Here is a 22,883-nt window from a genome sequence, read left to right as displayed (position 1 = left end):
GTTTTCCAGTTTATATTGAAATAAAATTGTCTATATTTGTCTACCAATTGATATCTGGTGCACGAAATGAAAATGATGAACACTAAATGAATGGGAAAATTATTTGAAATTGTTTTCGATGACATTCCTGTAGTGTATCTTAACTCAGTCATTTGCAAGCGCCAGTTTTCGGTAAAGTGATCCGTTATGCGTGGTTCACCGCGGAATTGTTTCCAACGCATGAAATCTTCAGCAATTTAATAGCGTTTATTTAACGAGTGATATTCATAAGAAAAGAATGTCATTGCGGCTAATTTGCCTTCACACGATGCTCGTCGTGTTTGGAATGCCTATGCTGGGAATGTTTCTACGTTCGCTATCATACAAGAAAACGCACCAAATCTTCCTGAAGGGTAAACATAAGAATAAACTGCGAGGATTAATGTAGGAATTGATATAAGAATGAAGTAAAAGCTTATGAGAATTTAAAGAGACTGTAACCCGTGAAAAATCGAACAACATATATTATATAATAAATGTATGGCACTTATTGTGAAACCCAGTTGTAATTTTACAATTAATATAATGCCTTTGTATACCTTAGCTTGATAAGAAGCATTCCTGTAGTAAGTTTTCACGGACAAAGGTAGATAATTAAAAAAATAACATAAATAAATACAATAATCGGGTCTCGAACACGGGACGCTAAACTGAGAGGGCTAGGTGCGAGCCACTAGGCCGGCATTTCGGCTGAGAGTATCGCACGCTAAAAGATAGAGCCGATGCCACAGACATATTCAGGAACGGAAAGACGCCATCATGCAAGTCTAATGAGTTTGCAAACACACTAAAAACAGAATATCATAGACTTACGTGATTAGTAAATTGTAACAACTGTTTAGAATCCTTATCTTGTAGCAACAGATGTATGCTGTTTTCATGTTTTCATGGTGTTGTGACGAGAATGAACATCGTAAATTCTGGTATCTAATCAATTCATAATATCCATAAATGATTAAATTACCACATAACAATGCAAAGAACGTCAATTTCTGTTTATTGACGTGGATTAGAGCGAAACTTCTCACGTGATTATTTCCAATTTCTCCCTCATGTGATTGACAAGGAGCCATAGCTGACAGTTCCAGAGTGCCTGAAGAAAGGCATTATCCCATAGCTTCCTTTTATTAATAAATACACTTTAGAAGATTGATCTTTAAACTACAACTGCCGTCATCTGATGCTATCTATTAAATCACCAACATATACATCGATCATAGTCTCATACACACCGCTGCAGTGCCAGAAATAATCTCAGGTGTGATAATCACGCAGTCCCAGAAAAACAGACAAATCTGAGTACAGACAACGCTGGAATATTTGTTAATTATGTATGTAGTTAGTTTTAGCTCATTAAGTGAAACTTCCTTTGCAAACACACACCCTAGTATTTGCGTTTATTTAGGAAATCCATGGAAAAACCTAAATCTGAACTGTCGGGCGGGGAAGTTCAATATTCTTCTCAATGCGATGCCAACGCCTTAAACGTTACATCGTTTCGTTCCGTAATTTTCAGGAAAAATTTCTCACTTTCTTCGTTGTTTCTTCTATACTTAAGATGAACAACAGTAGATATGAGATCCAGGCTCGGTTTATAACCTTCATAGTGTGAGCTTACCGCTGGCTTTTGTGGCCGAGCGGTTCTAGGCGCTTCAGTCCGGAATCGCGCTGCTGCTACGGTCACAGGTTCGAATCCTGCCTCGGGCATGGATGTGTGTGATGTCCTTAGGTTAGTTAGGTTTAAGTAGTTCTAAGCCTACGGGACTGACGACCTCAGGTGTTAAGTCCCATAGTGCTTAGAGCCATTTGAACCATTTGTAAGCTTGCTACTCTTGTTTGTCCAGTTACGTCAGCCGCACAGCTTTCCGATGTGTATGTTAGTGACGGTAAGCAGCAACATGGCCTGATGGTGGTTTTTGTGTCCCGCAGGAGAAGTACGACAACAACTGGTGGATCGGCCGCCTGGTGAAGGAGGGCAGCGACGTGGGCTTCATCCCGTCTCCCGCCAAGCTCGAGAACCTGCGGCTGCAGCAGAGCCAGGCGCGCAACTCCAAGCTGTACGCTTCCAAGACGTCGTCGTCGAGTAACCTAGGTGCGCTAGTCAACGATGTGCTCGCCTCCTCTAAGAGTGCCAACTCGCGCGGATCCACCCCTCCCACCCCTGGTACGTGGCTGCGTGGCGCCGCCCGCACTCGCACACACACACTACTACACTACACTACACTGCGCTCACTCACCGCTTCTTATTCGTTCTTCTTGCGTTCTAATCCGACGCCGCCGCCTCGCACAGCGCCGCCCCCGCGCAGGGCTACCGTCTAACCGTGTTACCTGCACCGTAGGGTGCATATCGATTGCGGTGGTGTTTCCATTTCTATTGTGGGGATTTGTTGCAGCTGAGGATAGATTTCGAATGTGGGTCGACTTCGAGTGCAGGTCGACTTCGAGTGTTTGTCGTCTTAAGTCGTGTGTTGATTTTCACTGCGGATCGCAACAGTTGGGACTGGGCACCCACTGGGGATCAATATCGATAGTAGGACAGAGGATCGAGATCGTAGTTACCGAAATTGATAACTGAGGGGAGTAGAATTCAAGTGAGAATAATCTCAGCTCCAAAGAAACCCCGTAAATCTAAAACATTAATATTTACGCTATTATTCTCTGTTACGAAAACAAATCACCGCATCGCTACCAAATTATCTTCTTCACATTTTCCTCAAGTATGTGGGCTGGCAGAAATGACTGTTACTGTTTTCGATTGGTCTAAAGTACTGTAGAACCGATCTCCGACTATGGTTCTTTTCTTTTTCGCCGCTTATTTCTCGTTTGTATTCAGAGACCCGGGGGAAACCTTATCCGAGCAAAGCAGATACGTCGACAAACGTGCGCTATTTAAAATACATAACATTGCAAACTATACATCACAATTCCAAACTTATTTAATTTTTTTCCATGAAAAAAAAAATGATGGCATGCCCCGTCACTACCAAGCACATAGTTCCACATAATTCGACTGATACATCGAAATGATGAAGTACGAGGGTAATCCCAAAAGTAAGGTCTCCTATTTTTTTATAAGTATATAGACCGGTTTGTTTCTACAATGGTTTACATCAGTTTACAGTTTGAACATTTAGCTATTTTTAGACATAATCTCTATTTCTGTCGATGCATTTTTGTAGACGCTGTGGCAGTTTTTGTATGCCCATGTCATACCAGCTCGCCGCCGTGCTGTTCAGAAAGTTATGAACCTCTTCTTTCACCTCGTCGTCGGAGCTGAATCGCTGGAACCACAATTAACGATGACAGGTACTGTGAGATTGTGAAAAAAAAAACTCAAACGGACAATTCAGAACCGGAGAAAAGGAATGTTGAGCAAGGGCGTACACATTCTCCATGACAAAGCTCGCCCACACATCACTCGGCAAACCGTTGCTCTCCTGCAACAGTTTCAGTGGAACATAATCACCCACCCTCCCTATAGTTCTGACTTGGCGCCCAGTGACTATCACATGTTCCCTAGGTCAAAAGAACATTTGGCCGGAAAGCGATTCAGCTCCGACGACGAGGTGAAAGAAGAGGTTCATAACTTTCTGAACAGCATGGCGGCGAGCTGGTATGACATGGGCATACAAAAACTGCCATAGCGTTTACAAAAATGCATCGACAGAAATAGTGATTTTGTTGAAAAATAGCTAAATGTTCAAGCTGTAAACTGATGTAAACCATTGTAGAAATAAACAGGTGTATGTACTTATAAAAAAATTGGAGACCTTACTTTTGGGATTACCCTCGTATCGTAACAAGACATGAAGTGGATGTGAAATGCCAGTGAAGCTGTTGTGAGGGCAAGAATACAGTTTTCCCTACTGAGAGACAATAAATTCCAGTCAAAATAAAAGCGCAGAGGAATACCAACAACATTATTAGTAGTAGTTTGTGCATCCTACAGACAGTGTACACCGACCAGCCAGAATATTATGACCACCGACTTACTATCGACATAACCCACCCAGGCGATGCCAGCGTCACGTAGGGAGGAATGACTGTTAGTCAGACACACGCACGGTGCATGTAGCATCAGTCAGCGTGTTGTCCCTACGTAGAACGGGGAAGGCCAGCAATCTTTTTGGGTTTGAGCGAGGGGAGATTGTGATGGCCCAGAGGCTCGGTACGAGCATTTCGATAACTCCACGACTAGTCGGCTGTTGGGGAAGGGGTGGGGTGGCCACCTGGGGTTGGGTGGCCACCGCTCATTACAGACATCGGATATCGTAGGCTGCGCTGACTGGTAAAACAGGACAGGTGGCGAACTGTGGCGCAACTAACACCAGACTTTAATGGTGGACAGTATACAAGTGTGTCTGAACACGCAGTGCACCGAAAACTCCTAGCGAAAGGTCTCTCAGCCGTCGTTAACACCAGGGCACTGGCACCTACGAGTGAAGTGGGCCCGACTGTCGATACTGGACGTTGGCGCATTTGCAGAGAGTTACACGGTATGATGAAATCCCGATACCTTCTTTATCATGCCGATGGGAAGGGTCGAGTCCGTCGCCTTGCAAGGGAACAGCTCCTCGACTCCTGTACTGCGGGACAGGGACAAGCTGGCGGCGGCTCCAGCACGCTCTGGGGAACGTCTATGCGTCCAGTGGAGCTCGTGCAAGGCACCCTGACGCCCACGTAGTACCGTACACGGGTTGCAGACTACGTACACCTCTTCATGTCGGTCACGTTTCCCGACGGCAGTGTCATTTTTCAGCAAGATAATGCGCCATTTCACAAGGCCAGGAGTGTGATGCAGTGGTTCGAGGAACACGTTGGCGAGTTCCAGTTGATGTGCTGGCCCCCCCGCTCGGCAGATCTGAACCCGATCAAACACACCTGGTATGTGATTGAACTTGGTCTCAGAGATCATCGCCCCCTCCCCGGAATCTACGGACATTAGGTGACTTGTGAGTGCAAATGTGGCGCCAACTACCAGCGACCTAGCAAGGCCTCATTGCTTCCATGCTACGACGCGGCGCCGCTGATATCCGTGCCAAAGGCTCTAGCGGCTGTTACGAAGGTGGTCACGATGTTCTGGTTGATCAGTGTATATCTGAAAGCGCAACATTTAAGCTAAATGAATCTCGTAGACCTACGCCTCAAACATCAACAACATGTATTAATATACGATACTCTACCTCAGTGTGCAAGTATTTCAGATCCTGTAGCCGTATTGTAGGGCATAGTATTACTGGTTTGGTAGTCATACAGAGAAATTCACGTGCTCATTCCATAGATGTCACGTCCGTAGTAAATTCATCCCAAATTCTAGATAACATATTCATTTAGATCTGTTAAAAGGCATTGCTGATGTGTGCTCGTATTTTTTTTTTTGTATGTATCCTCATGAAGATAACGGAAATGTGGAATAATTTACATAAGCCCACACAAAAGAAACGCAGGTGAGCGTGGAGACAATGATGTAAAGTTCTTGACAGTGTTGCGAATTTCATCAATTCATGATTTTTTCCAGAGTCGTCGTTACAGATTCATAAATGTCGATATGGAAGTGGAGTAGAGCACCGTACTGTTGGTAGATTAAACCCACGTTTTCGGTCTGTAGCTGGAAACCGCCAGTTTTGAAGCACATACTGAGAGTCCTATGCCCAGTTAAAAGTTCCATAAGCTTTAAGCCGTAAAATAGCACAGAACACATGAACACTTGGAGTACCTTGAATGTTCTGCTCGATAATGCACGGACATTGCGCTTGTTTACTGTGACACAAAAATACTGGCTCATCCTCTTAGTATTCTGGTGAGAAACGTATCAGGTGCAAAGATGGCTGTTTCGTTTCAGTCGGATCTTCCAGTCTGTTAAGGAATGGCAAGCTCTCTACTCGTTCTGTTCGTCGACACCTGTGAGCTACATAGGAACTGACTCACATGCGCCCATTGTTGCTCTAGTCGTTTTCCTTTTTTCTCGTCACAGACGAATCCTGTTGCGGTAAACCAAAATTTCGATCCCCGAGTAAAGCTGACATTCTGTGCATCTTCACGAAACATCTTTCAGAAGATTTGTTGCATTATTTTCATAAATCAGTGGGAATGAAAGCGAAATACAATATAAGGTTTCTCAGCACGCATCGGCTTTTTACTAACGGATACGCATCTGTAAAAGAAAAAAACTGCAACTACAAAATAAAACATTTGTGTTTCGTGGTATGACAGCAAAGTTCTACAATACGATATAATAAGCATCGATCGATAGTGATATGGAAACCACAGTGAAAATCAGAAATCTTTTATTTCTAACTTTTAGCTAAACCTTCCAGCTACTTCTCTACATTGTCCCCGCTCCGATTTAGACATTTGTGGTAGCGTGGTACGAACTTTTCCAGTATCTTCGTCATACACTGCTTGTGCTTTCCTCCAGTTCTTTACGCTGGTCTTCAGCTCGTTGTCTGTGCCAAAATGCTGTCCTCGTAGCCAGCGGTTCATGTGAGCAAAGAGATGAAAATCAGAGGTAGCCAAGTCCTGGCTGTATGGAGGGTGATCAAACACTTCCCATCGATAATGCTGCAGGAGCGTCTTTGTTGCGGCTGCATTGTGCGGCCGAGCATTGTCACGAATAAGGAAGGTGTCTGGTGACAACATTTCTCTTCGCTTGTTCTGAACTGCCCTTCGTAGACGATTTTCCTGACTCGCCTGATCCACTCCGTCAACAGGAGCATCGGTTGACACTAGCTTTCTTCCCCGATCGACTACATAATGGACGTCTGTACGTCCTCTTTCGAAGTTCCTGCACCGCTGTCGCCCTTTGCTATAACGAATGACAGTTACATTATGTGGACTGCGTGAAATCAAGTGGAACCTCTGAGTGTGAAGAAATCTAATGACAGCACGCAGAACCGAAAACTGCGACGTGGCGCGACCGACGGGCATTCTAGAAAGACACTGCGCAACACATCTACGCAAAGTTCCATCCGATTCCCTCTGTGGTTTTCGTGTCGACTGATCTGACCTTGAAAAAACGTAGAAATCGTAAAATGTCAGTTTCAGGTTTTGCGGACTTTCTTGGGAGTCGATAACAGTACCATCGTAGCTGCGTTGAGGCGGAATATGTGTTGGGGGGGGGGGGGGACGGAGGGGGATGGGGGGCGGAGGCTGTGACACGTAGTTAATCCTGCGGCAGAAAATGATGTCGGATAGGACAGGCGGTGCTTGTCTGAAGGAGGGGAGTGGGCGACGCTCGCGGGGCGGCGTGGATCGAGTATGGGAGCCGGCAGCCAGGGCGCCGCCCCCGTCCGCCCCTCCGGGGCAGGCGGGGGCGGCGGGGAGACGGCCGCTACAACCCTCTGGACTCGCACACTCTCTGGCGGGAAATTTTCCTCGTACATAAGCCAATTCTGTAGTGCTTGTATTCGGTAGTTAGCATCCAAATATTTCACCGTTCTTTCTAACACGAAGTAACTACCAATGATTCTGAGTGAAAACAGGTAGTACGCAATACATTCAGCCCATGCGCGCACACACACACACACACACACACACACACACACACACACACACACACACACACTTTTTTATTGCAACCCCTTGATTCCGAACAAGGTTTTCGTGAGGTTTGACGTGGTTGTAAGGCAAATACCTCAACTGATAATTCCCTCACGTTTATTCCCGATTGGGAACTCTTGTCTTCCGCTACCACCTCGCCTGGTAGTTGGCTGAAAAGAGCCGGTGGTTTTGTAATGGGCGTGGTCTCATAGGGCTATGTCCACTCCTTGCAGGAAAAAAAAATTGAAAAAGAGTTGGTCATACTCATCTTTCACGTAAGTGTCAAATGGCGTGGTTTTTTTTTCTGTAACAGTAATATACTGTTCAAATCTACTACCATTTTTTCCCTTTGTTCACCACGCGAAGAAGTTGGAGATAACTGCAGCTGTGTTACATACAGTCTTCTTAGATATAAGCGTTTGATGGTATCAAGAAAGATACAATCATCACCTATACCAAACAGGTTATACTTTCGTCAGCCACCACGTCCTCCCGGTGCTGCATTTGTTCCAGCAAGCTCCTGGTTCCAAAAATGGCTCTGAGCACTATGCGACTTAACTTTCCAGGTCATCAGTCGCCTAGAACTTAGAACTAATTAAACCTAACTAACCTAAGGACATCACACACAACCATGCCCGAGGCAGGATTCGAACCAGCGACCGTAGCGGTCGCTCTGTTCCAGACTGTAGCGCCCAGAACCGCACGGCCACTCCGGCCGGTTCCTGGTTCCACATGGCAGCCTTAAACTAGGCAGCCTTAAACTAGTTACTGCACTTCGATATATTCTTGAAAGTCCGCAGCTCGTGGTCTTGCGGTAGCGTTCTCACTTCCCGCGAACGGGATCCCGGGTTCGATTCCCGGCGGGGTCAGCGAATTTCTCTACCCCGTGATGACTGGGTGTTGTGTGTCTTTCATCATCATTGACTCGCAAGTCGCCGAAGTGGCGTCAGCTAAAAAGGACTTGCAATACGGCGGCCGAACTTCCCCGCATGACGCCTCCCGGCCAACAATGCCATACGATCATTTCATTTCAGTATTCCTCTGGCCTTTAATAATTTATTTATTTCAGTCTTCTATGGCTCTTTTTTTCTTTCCTCGATATCTGTTTCACATATTTTTATCCTCTTCTGCCTGTATTATTTTCCCCTCCCACAGTTGCTTTTTTTTCGGTATTCCCATCGTTCACTTTTTACTTGCATACAGTGCTATGCTTCAGATACACATCCTCATAAATTTCATATGAGTTCTATATTCTGCTGGAGACTTTCCCACTTGCACAAGTTACCTCTAAGGTTTCTTGCTTAACATAAATTGTACCCCTTACTGACCAGTTTTGGTGTCGCTCGAGCCAGTATTGTGTCTCCGACTGCCCCTCATCGCGATCGTTTCAGCTTTATTTATTCGTAAACTGAACTCCATGCTAAGTAGCACCGTAATTCCAGTTCCTCTAAGTCTTCTTACGGTTAGGAATAGTAAGACGCCTGCGAATCTTACCATTGGCTTCTGCCATCCTTGCATCTTTTTTTTCCATGAACTTTTGTGCGACTTACTTGCTTTCGCGACGCACGAGTCAAACAACAGCGGAAGTAGGCTACTACTCTACATGACATCATCGTTAATACAGTTATGTCTTGCTAGTTGCGTCCACTCGTTTAATACCACTTGCTTCTTGCAAATTTCCTGAGCAGTCACATGTCTCTGCTTACCACCATTCACTGTCGTGTTACAAGTACCCTCTGCCATACACTGTAAGGTAGGTTGCGGAGTATGAGTGTTGTAGTATCTGGAACATGTTCTAAATTATAAGATCCAAATTTTTCTCTACGTATCCAAATGTTCGTAATATGTACCAGTTTTCCTTGATTCGCTCTCCCGTTATTAAGTGCAACGTCATAAATGTTTCTCTAGTACTTTAATTTCCTGTGACTTTCACCCTGTACTTCGGGTGTTTTAACCCATCACTGCCCCCACTTGCCCAGTAAAGAGTCACTGACGCACTTACACGATATACTATGTAGGCCCCGAAGTAATTAGAAATTTTCCTCTGATTTACAAAGAATACTTTTAAATGGCCATTATGCACTTACGACAACGAGAGTCTTAATTCAGACAACTAGTTCTCTTAAAGCGCAAATCATGAATGCCTGCTTCGTTCTGCACGTAATTTGTTTTCAAACAAGGATGTGGACATTCTCATATCCAAAGTTTTTTTAGCGGTGTATATGTCTGTCACGAAACAAAGGGAACCTCCCAGGATCACGCTGCTGAACGTGTAACGTGTAACGTTGGAACACTGAGCAACTCATAAGGACACACAGAGCTCTATCCCCGACAGGCAATTAAAAAGATGTCATGTAGCAGAGCAGTCTACGGTATGACAGTTGCTACATCTTTGCACCTACCACTACACAGTTTAACGACACAAGTTCATCCGTAGTACTAGACAAAATCTAAGCACTGTAGTTACAAACACCGATAAATCTCAATGACTGATCCAAAGCAGATGATGTGCAAGCCAGAGGGTTCCAGTGACTGTCACAACAGTAATTTTCCAATAGCAGATACAATATATTGCACACATCACACCAATAATGTCTCTTCTTCTTAACCGGCCGACTCGAATCACCTGTTGAGTTTAACCGTTTTGTTTTATTTGCATCATGTATGTGGACATTTGTGTTGTGTTCCTAATCGTGTAATTTAGTGGAGAAACTAGAGAGTATCTTGATTTGATGTTCTGTTACATGGTATAGTGTTACTCTGTGTTTATTTTGTTCCATGCGGTAAGGCACGCAGGCAAGAGCGCGCGCCCGTCTGCCGCACTCGTCCGCCGGAGCCGGCGCTTGGTCTGACTGCGGCTTGGGACGGCGGGCGCCTCAAAGCCTTGCTTCAAAAGTTTGTTAACTGTTCTGCACACGGCAGCGACATTGGAAGGACGAAGACAATCTTCGAACGAGTTTTTCAGTTGTCTCTGTAGAACTTTATTTACTTGCGCTAACAAGCAACGCTGGTGGGAGGTAAGCGTTCGCCAAGACTGCACGTATTACTCTGGGCTCTCATGTACAGGTCAAATGCAGAGAAAAACGGAGAGTACGATAAAAAAGGAGAGGCGGACGAGGAGGAAGGAGGAGTCGACAGGAAGAAGACAGAGGACTAAGAGGGGAGGGAGAAAAGAGGAAGAAGAGGAAGAGTAAGGCGGAATGAAGAGAAGAGATGAGTGGGAATGAAGAATAAATTATTGACAGAGATTGGGGGAAGGGAGTGTTGCCAGATAAATAGAACGTAAAAAAATCTACTTACACTAAATGTTAGTGTTTAAAGGAAGTAAGAGAAACACTTTTTTTACGTGACAAACTGTCACATTTGCAGCAATTCCCCGCTGTGTGTCCGTGAAGGTTTTAACACTAGTGGTGTTCAGAGGCGGTGTTCAAAATGAGGTGTGATGAATATTCTTTTAGAGATGTTGCTGAAAATGTCGTCCGTTTACATTAAAGCACTAATGGCATCTGCGTTCTAATGACTGCCCAACACTAAAAAAAGCAGTCAGCTCTTCTTGAGTGTAGTCTGTGTCTCGAACACCAAATGCTTCGTCTCTCTCAACTCCCCCCCCCCCCCCCTCCCACAAAAAGACAACTGAGGCAGGAAGAGCACGGGCAACTGGTGGCCACAGTACTGGCCCACCCCTTCCCGTTCCCCCAATTGGGGAAAACATGGTCTAAACGTTCTCTGACATCAACGCTACAGTGTGATGGAGCCCCTTCGTGGTGGAATCACAATTATGTTGCCTGAATGCTAGCGTGACATGCTCCAACGTTTCCGGTAGTACTTCATGGAGAAAGGTACGTCAGTTTCCTCCACCGAGAGGGTTAGCCAGAAGATCCTACCCAATGAGGTGGTCATGAACAATACTAGTTCGCACATTTATGGTAAATCTCTGTTAATAGTGGAACACAAGAGTTACCTTTGAATGTTCCGGCTGCCAGACATGACTATTGGGGCTGTTGAATGTTCCTTCTCTTGTGAAGGCAGCCTGGTCAGTGAACAAAACACACGTCCATGAGTCAACGATGTTTACCATTTCATGTAGATACCACCGGCAGAATTCCACACTCTGAGGAAAGTCACCGGCTGTCAGGTGTTCTGCCTTCTAATGGATGCATACCTGTCTCCTGGGGACATTCCATACATTGGCTTTGGGTGTATTCGGTTCCTTGGAGTTCCTTGACTACGGAGATTTCTCAAACTGAACACTCCGCGCGCTGAGCTGAGCAGCTTGCCAATTCCTCGTTGCTCTAGTCTATGTGACGTTTTACAAAGCCGGCCACCAAGTATTTGAAATGTGACATGATTTGGTAACCTCGTCCCAGTAAACCGTTCTGCATACACGAGTCTTGCTGCTGTGTCGTGCATCCCAATAAATGAGATAAAAAGCAGCCAACTCCGTTAGAATGTAATCAGCCATCAAGAATCAGTGGACATCAGTCAGAACTTTCATGTAAACGCAACGTAATGTAAAGAACAATATTGTAATTGTTTATCTAGGGAGCAGTAAGATGTAAGTGTGTTGCAAATGAGATTCCAGGGTCAACGTGTTGCACACGAAGCAGTCAAAACAATTCTGAACGTTGGCCTAAGCAAAGTCCAGTGCCGAACGTCGAACTATTCAAGGATCCCCAGCGGCTGAACGCTGTACCTGTGGCATTTGCGTCACATAATAAAAGTGTTTCTCTTTATAGCCCTACAGCTTTGTGTTAACAGATTGTGCTTATCCATTACGGATATTTTAGAACCGTGACTGTATATTGAATGTAAATAAGTTATACACAACTGCAGCGAGTCACTTTTTTTGAATAATAATACTTTATTACATGAACCGGTTTTCGAACCTTTTCAGGTTCATCTTCAGATGGTTTCTCCCGAACCTGAAAAGGTTCGAAAACCGGTTCATGTAATAAAGTATTATTATTCAAAAAAAGTGACTCGTTGCAGTTGTGTATAACTTATTTACATTTGTGTTAACAGTTTTTTAAGGACTCCGGGAATGATGGAGGGAGTGCAAATACTGTACCAAAACTAAACAACTAAGATTACAGAGTGTAGTCGAGTACGAAACTCCAGCAGCGCGCTTCCTTTATGTGGCTGTGGGGGTTATCGTTGCGCTTTGCACGAAACGAACTACAAACGTCAAAACAAGTACCAATGAGGCTCTTCGACGTCGAAAGATACAAAGCTGATTGCGAGTGATTCTTCTCAAAGTTTATCCCGAAGCAGTGTCACGAAAATCATCAAACGGCTGCACTTTACACAAATAGCACACACTCTGTTAACATCGTTCTATACCGATTACGCCGAATAATTTTGTTGCACTTCATGCTTTCGTTGTAATTTTTACGCTCACACCATTATTTTTCTAAAATATTACTTCATCGTTCCTTCATTTCTCCACCAAGGTCATAAAATTTATGTACCACTTTTACTAAAACACATATTTTAAGAAAGGAACTTATTAATAAAACTAAACAAATGCGAAGTATTGTGACAAAGCTAAAAATCCTCAGTGTATGCTGTTATATAATCTGATAGTAGATATTTGGTAGTCATGAGAAAAAGAGGAGGTACGAATAACGAATTTTAAACAGCTGCAAAGGATATAATCATGATCTTCGTTATTGTCATCATCTGCCTATTACCTCAAACTTTCAGATCATCTGTCATCTTGAAGCTTATTTAAATGTTGTTGATTTTATTTTTAGTGAAGCAGCTCTGTTTATCCTAGGATTTCGCACAAAAAAGAATTATAAGTAAACTAATACTGTATTTCTAACGACGATAGTAATCAACAGCAGGAAAGGTTAATTAGACCACAGTCGGCTACATGTAGAAAGCAGGTATTCATTACTGTTGTATGGAGAGAGACGGTACAATTTATTTTTTTTAATAATGGCGAAGCATGTCAACGATTTTTCTTAAATTTCAGTTGGGTTTCTCAGTAAGATGTCTGCATTTGTATTCTTTTGCGTTGTAGTATAGATGATGTTTCATACCTGGTCTATTACTTTAAAAAAAAGAGTCGTGGAGATATTGATAATGAAAAAAAGCGCAGTAATAAGTTGAATTTTTTACAAACTAGGTATGCCTGCGGGGAAACGGCGATCGTCGTGTAACAAAATTTCTATACATACTTAGTTCATCAATAAAAGGTCATCAATAAAAAAGGATTTTAGAATATAAGATACACCACGACAGAAAATTATCCAACTTGTGTTGTTAGAGGCTGACATTTTTCATAAATGTTGGTCTTATTTCAGCGTAAAAACACTCGCATACATTTTAAAGTGTGGTGTAGAAATCGGAGGCGTTATTGAGGTTGGCACTATATTTGCTTTTTAAACGATAAAATGCTGTGCTGTGAGTGAAACATTTAGGCCCATTTAAGTAATCTGTTCCATCGATGATAAATCTTTAAAAACAGCCATGATTTTTTTTCAACCCTCAGCAGACAGCGGGCTATAGCATAAAGTGCATTCAGCAGATGGTCCAGCTACGGCTTAATAACTAGTTAATGTACAAACAAACAGGTTAACAAAAATATCTATTTAGAAACATTATCGCCATGTGACTATAGTTATGTTTATTATGACAATTATTGTGATTTCATGTTTCGTGGGCAACACATCATCCCTCAGCACATGGGCGCGAGCGTGCCTGCTACAATTTTTTTTTTTTTCTTCACATTGGGAGAGAAGAGTGCTGTGCCTTGACACGTTCTCTGAATTTCGCAACTAGCGAGACCTCTAATGGAAGTTTAATATATTTTCTTATTCCATTTTGAAATACAGCATTCACTTTACGTGAGCTGCAGTCTTTCTCTGAAATTACAAAAAATACTCCGAAAAGATGAGGTTTTTCCAAATGTGAAAAATTGTTCGAAGGTCATGTACACACATCAAAAAAAGTTTTCCATCACCTCGGTTCCGAGAGTTCCGGAACCTGTACAGAAAGTTGGGATAGTGATCAACATAAACATAATTTCCGTTCCTTTTATTGCTCATGAAAACCACACGTTGCATGTTGTAGCACCATGCAGTGAGACCTACAGGGGTGGTGGTCCAGATTGCTGCACACACCGGTACCTCTAATACCCAGTAGCACGCCCTCTTGCATTGATGCATGCCTGTATTCATCGTGGCATACTACCCGCAAGTTCGTCAAGGCACTGTTGGTCCAGATTGTCCCACTCCTGAATGGCGATTCGGCGTAGATTCTTTACAGTGGTTGGTGGTTCACGTCGGTCATATACACCCTTTCCAATCTATCCCAGGCATGTCGATAGGGTCCATGTCTGGAGAACATGCTGACCACTCTAATTGAGCGATGTGTTTATCCTTAAGGCAGTCATTCACAAGATGTGCTCGATGGGGACGCGAACTGTCGTCCATGAAGAAGAATGCCTCGCCAATACGCTGCCGATATGGTTGCACTATCTGTCGAAGGATGGCATTCACGTATCATACAGCCGTTATGCCACCTTCCATGACAACCAGCGGCGTACGTCGGCCCCACATAATGCCACCCCAAAACGTCAGGGAACCTCCACCTTGCTGCACTCGATGGACCGTGTGTCTAAGGCGTTCAGCCTGGCGGGGTTGCCTCCAAACACATCTCCGACGATTGTCTGGTTGAAGGCGTATGCGACACTCATCGGTGAAGAGAACGTGATGCCAATCCTGAGCTGTTCATTCGGCATGTTGTTGGGCCCATCTGTACCGCGCTGCATGATGTCGTGGTGGCAAAGACGGACCTCGCCATGGACGTCGGGAGTGAAGTTGCGCATCATGCAGTCTATTGCGCACAGTTTGAGTCGTTACACGACGACCTGTGACTGCACGGAAAGCATCATTCCACGCGGTGGCGTTGTTGTCAGGGTTCCTCCGAGCCATAATCCGTAGGTAGCGGTCATCCACTGCAGTAGTAGCCGTTGGGCGACCTGAGCGAGGCATGTCATCGACAGTTCTTGTCTCTCTGTATCTCCCCCATGTCCGAATAACATCGCTTTTGTTCACTCCGAGACACCTTAACGCTTCCCTTGTTGAGAGGCCTTTCTGGCACAAAGGAACAATGCGAACGCGATGGAACCGCGGCATTGACCGTCTAGGCATGGTTGAACGGCAGACAACACGAGCCGTGTACCTCCTTCCCGGTGGAATGACTGGATCTCTTTTACTGAAGAATTAACAATACCTTCCAGATAGCTTCAATATTTATTTACTTATTTATTTATTTATTGGCATAACCCCTTTTGAAGGCTCGATAAATCAGTGTTGGTTTTGCAACTTTGTGCTTAATTTTCCTTCACCCTTCGAGAGTGTCGTCTGTTTCTTCGTGGGTCCACTCTCTTCCTTTTGCAGACCTCCTTCTTTCCTGAAATCCTGCCTTTTGCCTTGCTTCTCTAAAAAGTATTCTGTTATCTCATCCTAATTCCCGAGTTTTTCGTATATTTGTCGCTTTGGATCTGTAGCTGGCTAGTCTGTAATTATCCATTCGGTAAAATTGGCCATAAAACTGTAGTCTTCATTTCCTCATAACATCAGTTACTTTTTCGTTTTCAGATAGAGCTTTCTGGTTGATCTTAATTTGTATTCAACATCCCTATACTCTACGTCCCAGTATTTTCCTTAGAACACTTCTTTCAACTTTTTCCAATTTTTCAAGATCTCCAAATTCTGTTAGTTTAAGTGTTTCTACTGCATACAGTGTTTCAGGCCGTACCACTGTCTGATAGTGTCTTAGTTTTGTGTTCCAGGACAGTTTCTTTGTTATGTAAGTTTTTTGGCATTTACATTTTATGTGCTCTATTTTCCATGGCTATCTTTTCTTTTGTTTTGCTTGTTATCCATTTTCTTACCTGTTTAAAACAGTTTGTTTTAGATATTGCATTGTTGTGGAGTTTAAGATTTGGAGGGGCATCATTGATATTCGTCATGAAAGGTATTTTTTCAAACGATATTTTTAGTCCTATTTTGTCTGCTTGTTTCTTTAGTTCTGTGATTTGTTCTTTGACAGTATCCAGTGAGTCTGTAAGTAATGCCATGTCTTCTGCAAAAGCTAGACAATATATGGTGATTTTATTTGGTTTTCGTCCTAGGTGAACATCCTCAGTATTGATGGATGTTCTCCATTATCTCGCTACCTTCTTTAATGTGCACTTAAAAAGTATAGGTGATAAAGTGTTTACCTGTGTCACCAGTGATTTTATTTCATAAGGTTTTGACGGTTCCCCAATAAAATTTATTTTCGATGTTCTGTTTGTTAAAGTGCCTTTAATTAATTCTGTTGTTTTATTGTCGAGTCCGATTCCTTTAAAACGTTGATTAGTGTTTTTCTGTTAGTTGAGTCAATTGCGTTTTAAAAATTTGCAAAAATTATCACGTATTTCAAGTTCTTGATTTTTCTTACTTCTATTACGTTCTTTAGATTTAGCATTTGATCTGCTTAAGACCTTCCCTTCCTATTGTGTATCGACTATTCCTTCAATTCTCTTTAACAATCCCATGGACAAGATCTTATGTCACTGGTACGAGGGAAAGCTCTCTATAATGGATAGGATCAGTTTTATTTCCTTATTTATGTAATGGATTTACTAATTCCCATGTCCATTCTGATGGCAAGCTGTTTCTTGTCCAAATTTCATTAATGATTTCTGTTAGACATAGAATATGTTGTCACTATAGTGTTTCCACAATTCAGCAACTATATTGCCTTCTTCTGATGCTTTGTTACTTTTAAGTTGCTTTATGATGTCTCTGTTTCTTCGATTATTGGTGGCGTTGAGTCTGGTTGTCTTTGGATTACGTTATCAAAACGGAAATCTTCTTTTGTTGGATCGCAGTTGTGTAGTTCTTTGGAGTAGTCCGCAGGTACTGTGCAGTTCTCCGTTTTGTTATGTACAGCTTTCGTGTTTTTGGATCTGTGAACTGTAAACTTGGTGGTGTGTACTCCTTTAAAGTACTTTTTGAATGTTTTATAAAAGATCCTTATGTTTTTCTACTTAAAATGTGGTTCAAATGACGTTAGATGATCTTTTATATGTTGTATTCTAATCTTTCTGAGACCTTTTGATACATGTTTCCTTGCTTCTATAAAAATTTTCCTGTTCTTATCGTTTTTATTTGTGTACCTGTATTCCAAACTTGTCGTCTCTTTATAATTAACTCGTCCTAATCATCATTCCACCAAGCATGTTTCCACTTCTTTTTAAGAGGGATAGTTTATTCTGCAGTCTCAAAAATATCTTTTAGAAGTTGTTTCCAACATTTAGCTATTCTTTTTTCCAGCTGCATTTTGTAATAATTTTCTGTAAATAACTTCTTTTCTAAATATCGGTCTAATCTTGAATTCAGTGAGGGACAAATAACACAAAAGACTATCCAGTACAAAGAGAAATATAGAAAACATGTACTTTGTACGCCGCCACAAAGACTTCCTAAATTAGCGTTGGAAAATTAACCGTTGGTCCAGAGAAGTGTGGGAAGGCTGATGAGGAGGCGACGGAGTCCGGAAAAGGCTCTGTTCCTAAACCTGGAGTGAAAGAAGAAGAAGAAGAAGAAGAAGAAGAAGAAGGAGAAGAAATTATACAGAATTTAAATATGTGGATCTTCTTATATTTACAGACGCTGCATGCCTGTCTCGCAACAACAAAAACAGTAGAAAATGGCGGAGACTGGTTACAGCTGTCAGATGCGCTTTTGTTCATGCGATTCTAAAATTGGTCATTAGATTTGAATACCACATAGCAAATATCATGTGCTCATAGGAACACTATCTCCAGGTAAAACACATTCCCCCTCCAGGACATGACATCGAGATACGAAATGGAGTATGTTACACGATGACATTTACGTACAGATTTCTGTGTGACATGTTGGACACGTGCTGAAGGATAATGTGTTGCGCTTGAAGATGGTTCTAAAGTTGAAATTTTAGTAATGGTCTTAGTAAACGCAAGTACTGCGGAACGGAGAAAATGTTGTTCTTTAGAAAATTTTGTATGGGCGTGGTACCCAGTAAAGAAAAGATCATGTTAAGAAAAAATAATGACTAGAAGTCTGTTTCGGAATTATCTTGGATTTATACCACATTGGAGCGTTCAGCAATATGCACATTGATAAGAGGCCCACTGATGATGCTTTAGGCGTCTACGACAGTTGCCAGATACGTAGCTGAAGCTTCCGGATTTGTGGGCTGTGGAACTGCTGTGGAGAAACTGTGTTTCTTTCTGCCACTGTGCGCTGATTCCCGGAACGCTGTGTTTTAGAGCGGTCAGCAACGTTGCAGAGCTCATCTCCGCTGTAAGAAATCGTGTCTCTTATAGCCGTATCTTCAGTGAAAAGTTGTCAGTGGATGAGTAGCGATTCGCCGGTCCCAAGCCGCAGCAGCCAGCGGCCGCCAGCTGGACGGGTGACGGAGACGGCGGTCAGTGAGCACCCAAGCGACGCTCCAGTGCAATCGGCTATGCACGTATTCCGCCCCCTCCCCCCTCCGCCCCCGCCCCCGCTCCCCTCCCGCCCCCGCCACGACCTCCTCGACCTGGCACCACGGCCGCTACCGCCGCGGTGGGGGAGGGCTCCAGGCGCCGAGGGTGAGTACCCAGCATGCCACTCTGTTGTTCCTGCCCACTGACAGCTGGCGCTTGTCGCTATTAACCACAGGTGAGTGCTGCTCTTCTGCTCGCACTGGCGCTGCTGCTGCTGCTGCTACCGGTTCACTGCATCTCCCGACACGTTCGAAGCTTCCAGCTCAATAAACGAAGGCGGGAAACAGGTCTTTGACGGAGTTTGCCGGTTACTGTGCTTCGTCTTTTAATTATGTAAAAACACTAAATACGGCAAAAGCTTATTCTTTAAATGTCGAAATTTTTATATCTCCCTGTTGACTGATCTGGTTCTACTCTTCAGTGCATGTGCTATCCACTGTACCACAAAGACGAACTGGCAAAAAACGTTTGGCATTAACAGTTATTACGTAAAGCTTTCAAAAATGCGGGCTGTTTAAAAAATAGTGTCACATATTCCTAAAGGAGCTTAGTTTTGGTCAACTTAGAAGAAAAGTTCCCACAATGATGTGTCCGGTGCCAACACCTGTTGAGATATGGCCAGTCTGTCATCTCATTCCCATCTGTCAGTGACTCAGACGTGGACACACCAGGCACTGCTTCCTGCAGTTGCCACGTATCCTCACTCATCGTTCAGCACTTGTTCACAATGAATCGTGCGCTCTTTCAAATACGCTTGGCTCCTTTGGGATTGCGTTAAATACATTAATCACGCGCTGCTGCAACGTCTTCACATTGTCGACGGTTTGGGGCATCACCAGTGCCTTTAAATATCCCCATAGCTAGAAAGGGAATGGATTCAGATGCGGTGAACAGGGTGGCACGCTGTCGGACCTCCTCGAGCATTCCATAGCCCTTAAAACTGGAGTGCGCTACTGTCCCACGATCCTCACGAAATAGGGGTGTCCCCTTGTGCATAAATCACATTAGTTGCCTTTCTGCAAGGATGACGTTTTCCAATAGCGCTGGTAACTCATCTTGCAGAAATCTGTTTGGTAAAATGTCTGGCCCTACGAGCCCTTCACCGACAAGCCATGCCAATAACTGATACTGAAACGATCCTCATGTCTCACCTCCTTGACTGCTCGAGGATTTGCATCTGACCGTACATGCTTCTTGTGGTAACTTACTACGCCATCTCATGTGAATCCTGCCTCGTCTGTAAATAAAATCCAAGGTATGAACTCTTAATGTTCAGTCCAAATCTCAGCAACTACCGCTCTCCGGAGATACAAGTACAGGAACTTTTCTTGTAGTTCTACCTCGAGTACAAATATTAGAGACTGTTTTTGAGCACCTTGTCTTCTAATAACGAAAGTGAATTTGTGTCAAGGTCAGACAGGATCAGATACCAGCCTGACTACTTAGATTCGTTTCCTTCTTAATACACTCGTGTCCGGCGGTGTGACGGTTGTTACAATGGAGGTATTTATAACTCTCCTCCATTATGCATTCAGGTTGTAGAAATATTGCTCTCTCGTTGACCTCCAGAATGTCTTTGTTGGGGCTTAATCACACCAGGCCTCCACCTATACATAACACGTTGCCTCCGGCGTCATACTCACCCGTTCACTCCAACAATCTTATCACAAAAGAGCACTGCCTCCTTTTCATCAGTAATTTCTTTTTGGAACCCATCTCGTAGACTCGGTTTATAGATTCGAATTCTGATGAGCGAAGAAATTATCACAGCCCGTATTTAGTCGACTAGGGGAGGGAGGTGGTGGCGTAAAGTTCCCCACCATAAAGGATTTGAGCTCGTGTCCTAGAATAAAATGCGAACTTCTCTGCAGTGTCCAATAGCGACCCGTCCGTCGTTGAGTTCAGCGGTCGCCTTGGTGCTATTCGAGAGGATCAGCCCATGTGCTGGCACCATGTTTTACCCTCTCTCTTCTCTCGTCATCGTACAGTATGCACATGACACTAGGCCACTATACACGCACACCCATTACACTTACCTACACCTTTTTATTACTTGTCCGAAGTGGTGGGGAGATCAGAGGCGTGGTTGGCACTCGGGCCCATAAGTGAAGGGACCTCCGATTTTCACGAAATACTAAGTGGAATAGCGATTTTAGCCCTGGCAACATCTTGGAACGTTACAGTGTTATGTGGATATAATATATACCGGGAGACCGGTTGTGACGTGTGACTGGCACCACCCGTCTCCCAACGCCATGCAGAATTCCAGTAAGGTATGCGACACCCGCGGATGCCAGTGAAGAGAGCACAGCAGCCCTCCGTTCTGTATATGAGTCAGTCCAGAACGACTTCTGGCAATGCTGCGCCCTAGTGCTGGACAGACACCTTGGTGATCAGAGTTGGTTCATAGTGGCGATGTTACTCCAGTTCTTCGGCCTAGACCTTCCCAAACATTTTCAATCGCATTCAATTCCGGAGAGTAACCTGCCACTTTAGATGCTTGATGCCCCTCTGCCGTAGGTACCCGTCCTGTAAATTCCATATTTTCAACGCACCTGATGGAACACTGGTCCATATGCACCACGCAAAAGTCGCACATACTATTACAACACGCCATTCCCACACACATATACTGTCGCACATGTTTAAAATAATCTACATCTAAATGTAAACGTAGGCTTCCGCGGCCGTTGTCGCAGTCAATAAAATTCTTCTGGATTTGGGACCGCATTACCAACTATAAAATTCCGACGTTTCGGTGACTGTTGCAAGATGCCTTCCAAATGCTGCAATACACAGAATACAGAATGCCATGCAAAGAGGCCCGGGTTCGATTCCCGACTGAGTCGGAGTTTTTCTCCGCTCGGGGACTGAGTGTTGTGCTGTCTTCATCATCGTTTCATCCTCACCAACGCGCAAGTCGCCGAAGTGGCCTCAATTCAAAAGATTTGCAGCAGGCGATCGGTCTACCCGACGGGAGGCCCCCGCCACACGACATTTCATTTCATTTCTGTAACACTTGCGTCCCCCCATGAACCATGGACCTTGCCGTTGGTGGGGAGGCTTGCGCGCCTCAGCGATACAGATGGCCGTACCGTAGGTGCAACCACAACGGAGGGGTATCTGTTGAGAGGCCAGACAAACATGTGGTTCATGAAGAGGGTCAGCAGCCTTTTCAGTAGTTGCAGGGCAACAGTCTGGATGATTGACTGATCTGGCCTTGTAACATTAACCAAAACGGCCTTGCTGTGCTGGTACTGCGAACGGCTGAAAGCAAGGGGAAACTACAGCCGTAATTTTTCCCGAGGACATGCAGCTTTACTGTATGATTAAATGATGATGGCGTCCTCTTGGGTAAAATATTCCGGAGGTAAAATAGTCCCCCATTCGGATCTCCGGGCGGGGACTACTCAAGAGGACGTCGTTATCAGGAGAAAGAAAACTGGCGTTCTACGGATCGGAGCGTGGAATGTCAGATCCCTTAATCGGGCAGGTAGGTTAGAAATTTAAAAAGGGAAATGGATGGGTTAAAGTTAGATATAGTGGGAATTAGTGAAGTTCGGTGGCAGGAGGAACAAGACTTTTGGTCAGTTGAATGCAGGGTTATAAATACAAAATCAAATAGGGGTAATGCAGGAGAAGGTTTAATAATGAATAAAAAAATAGGAGTGCGGGTAAGCTACTACAAACAGCATACTGAACGCATTATTGTGGCCAAGATAGACACAAAGCCCATGCCTACTACAGTAGTACATGTTTATATGCCAACCAG

General features: G+C 43.9%; 1 protein-coding gene across 13 annotated transcripts in view; it reads left to right on the top strand.

The window, feature by feature from the left end:
* Nucleotides 1-22,883, top strand: part of LOC124615292 (voltage-dependent L-type calcium channel subunit beta-1) — a 720,562-nt gene that overhangs the window by 557,885 nt on the left and 139,794 nt on the right. For 12 of the 13 annotated variants that reach the window (XR_006979771.1, XR_006979774.1, XR_006979770.1 and 9 more), the window contains one exon: nt 1,969-2,203. Coding sequence is in view for 7 of the 13 variants with exons in the window: in XM_047143072.1 (XP_046999028.1) it covers nt 1,969-2,203 (235 nt within the window). In the remaining 6 variants the exon portion in view is untranslated. The remainder of the gene's footprint in view (nt 1-1,968; nt 2,204-22,883) is intronic. The other variant, XM_047143076.1, reaches the window with a different exon arrangement.

Source organism: Schistocerca americana, chromosome 5 (assembly GCF_021461395.2).
Source record: "Schistocerca americana isolate TAMUIC-IGC-003095 chromosome 5, iqSchAmer2.1, whole genome shotgun sequence".
In the NCBI taxonomy this organism is placed as follows: Eukaryota; Metazoa; Arthropoda; class Insecta; order Orthoptera; family Acrididae; genus Schistocerca; species Schistocerca americana.
This window is presented reverse-complemented; position numbering and strand designations above follow the sequence as displayed.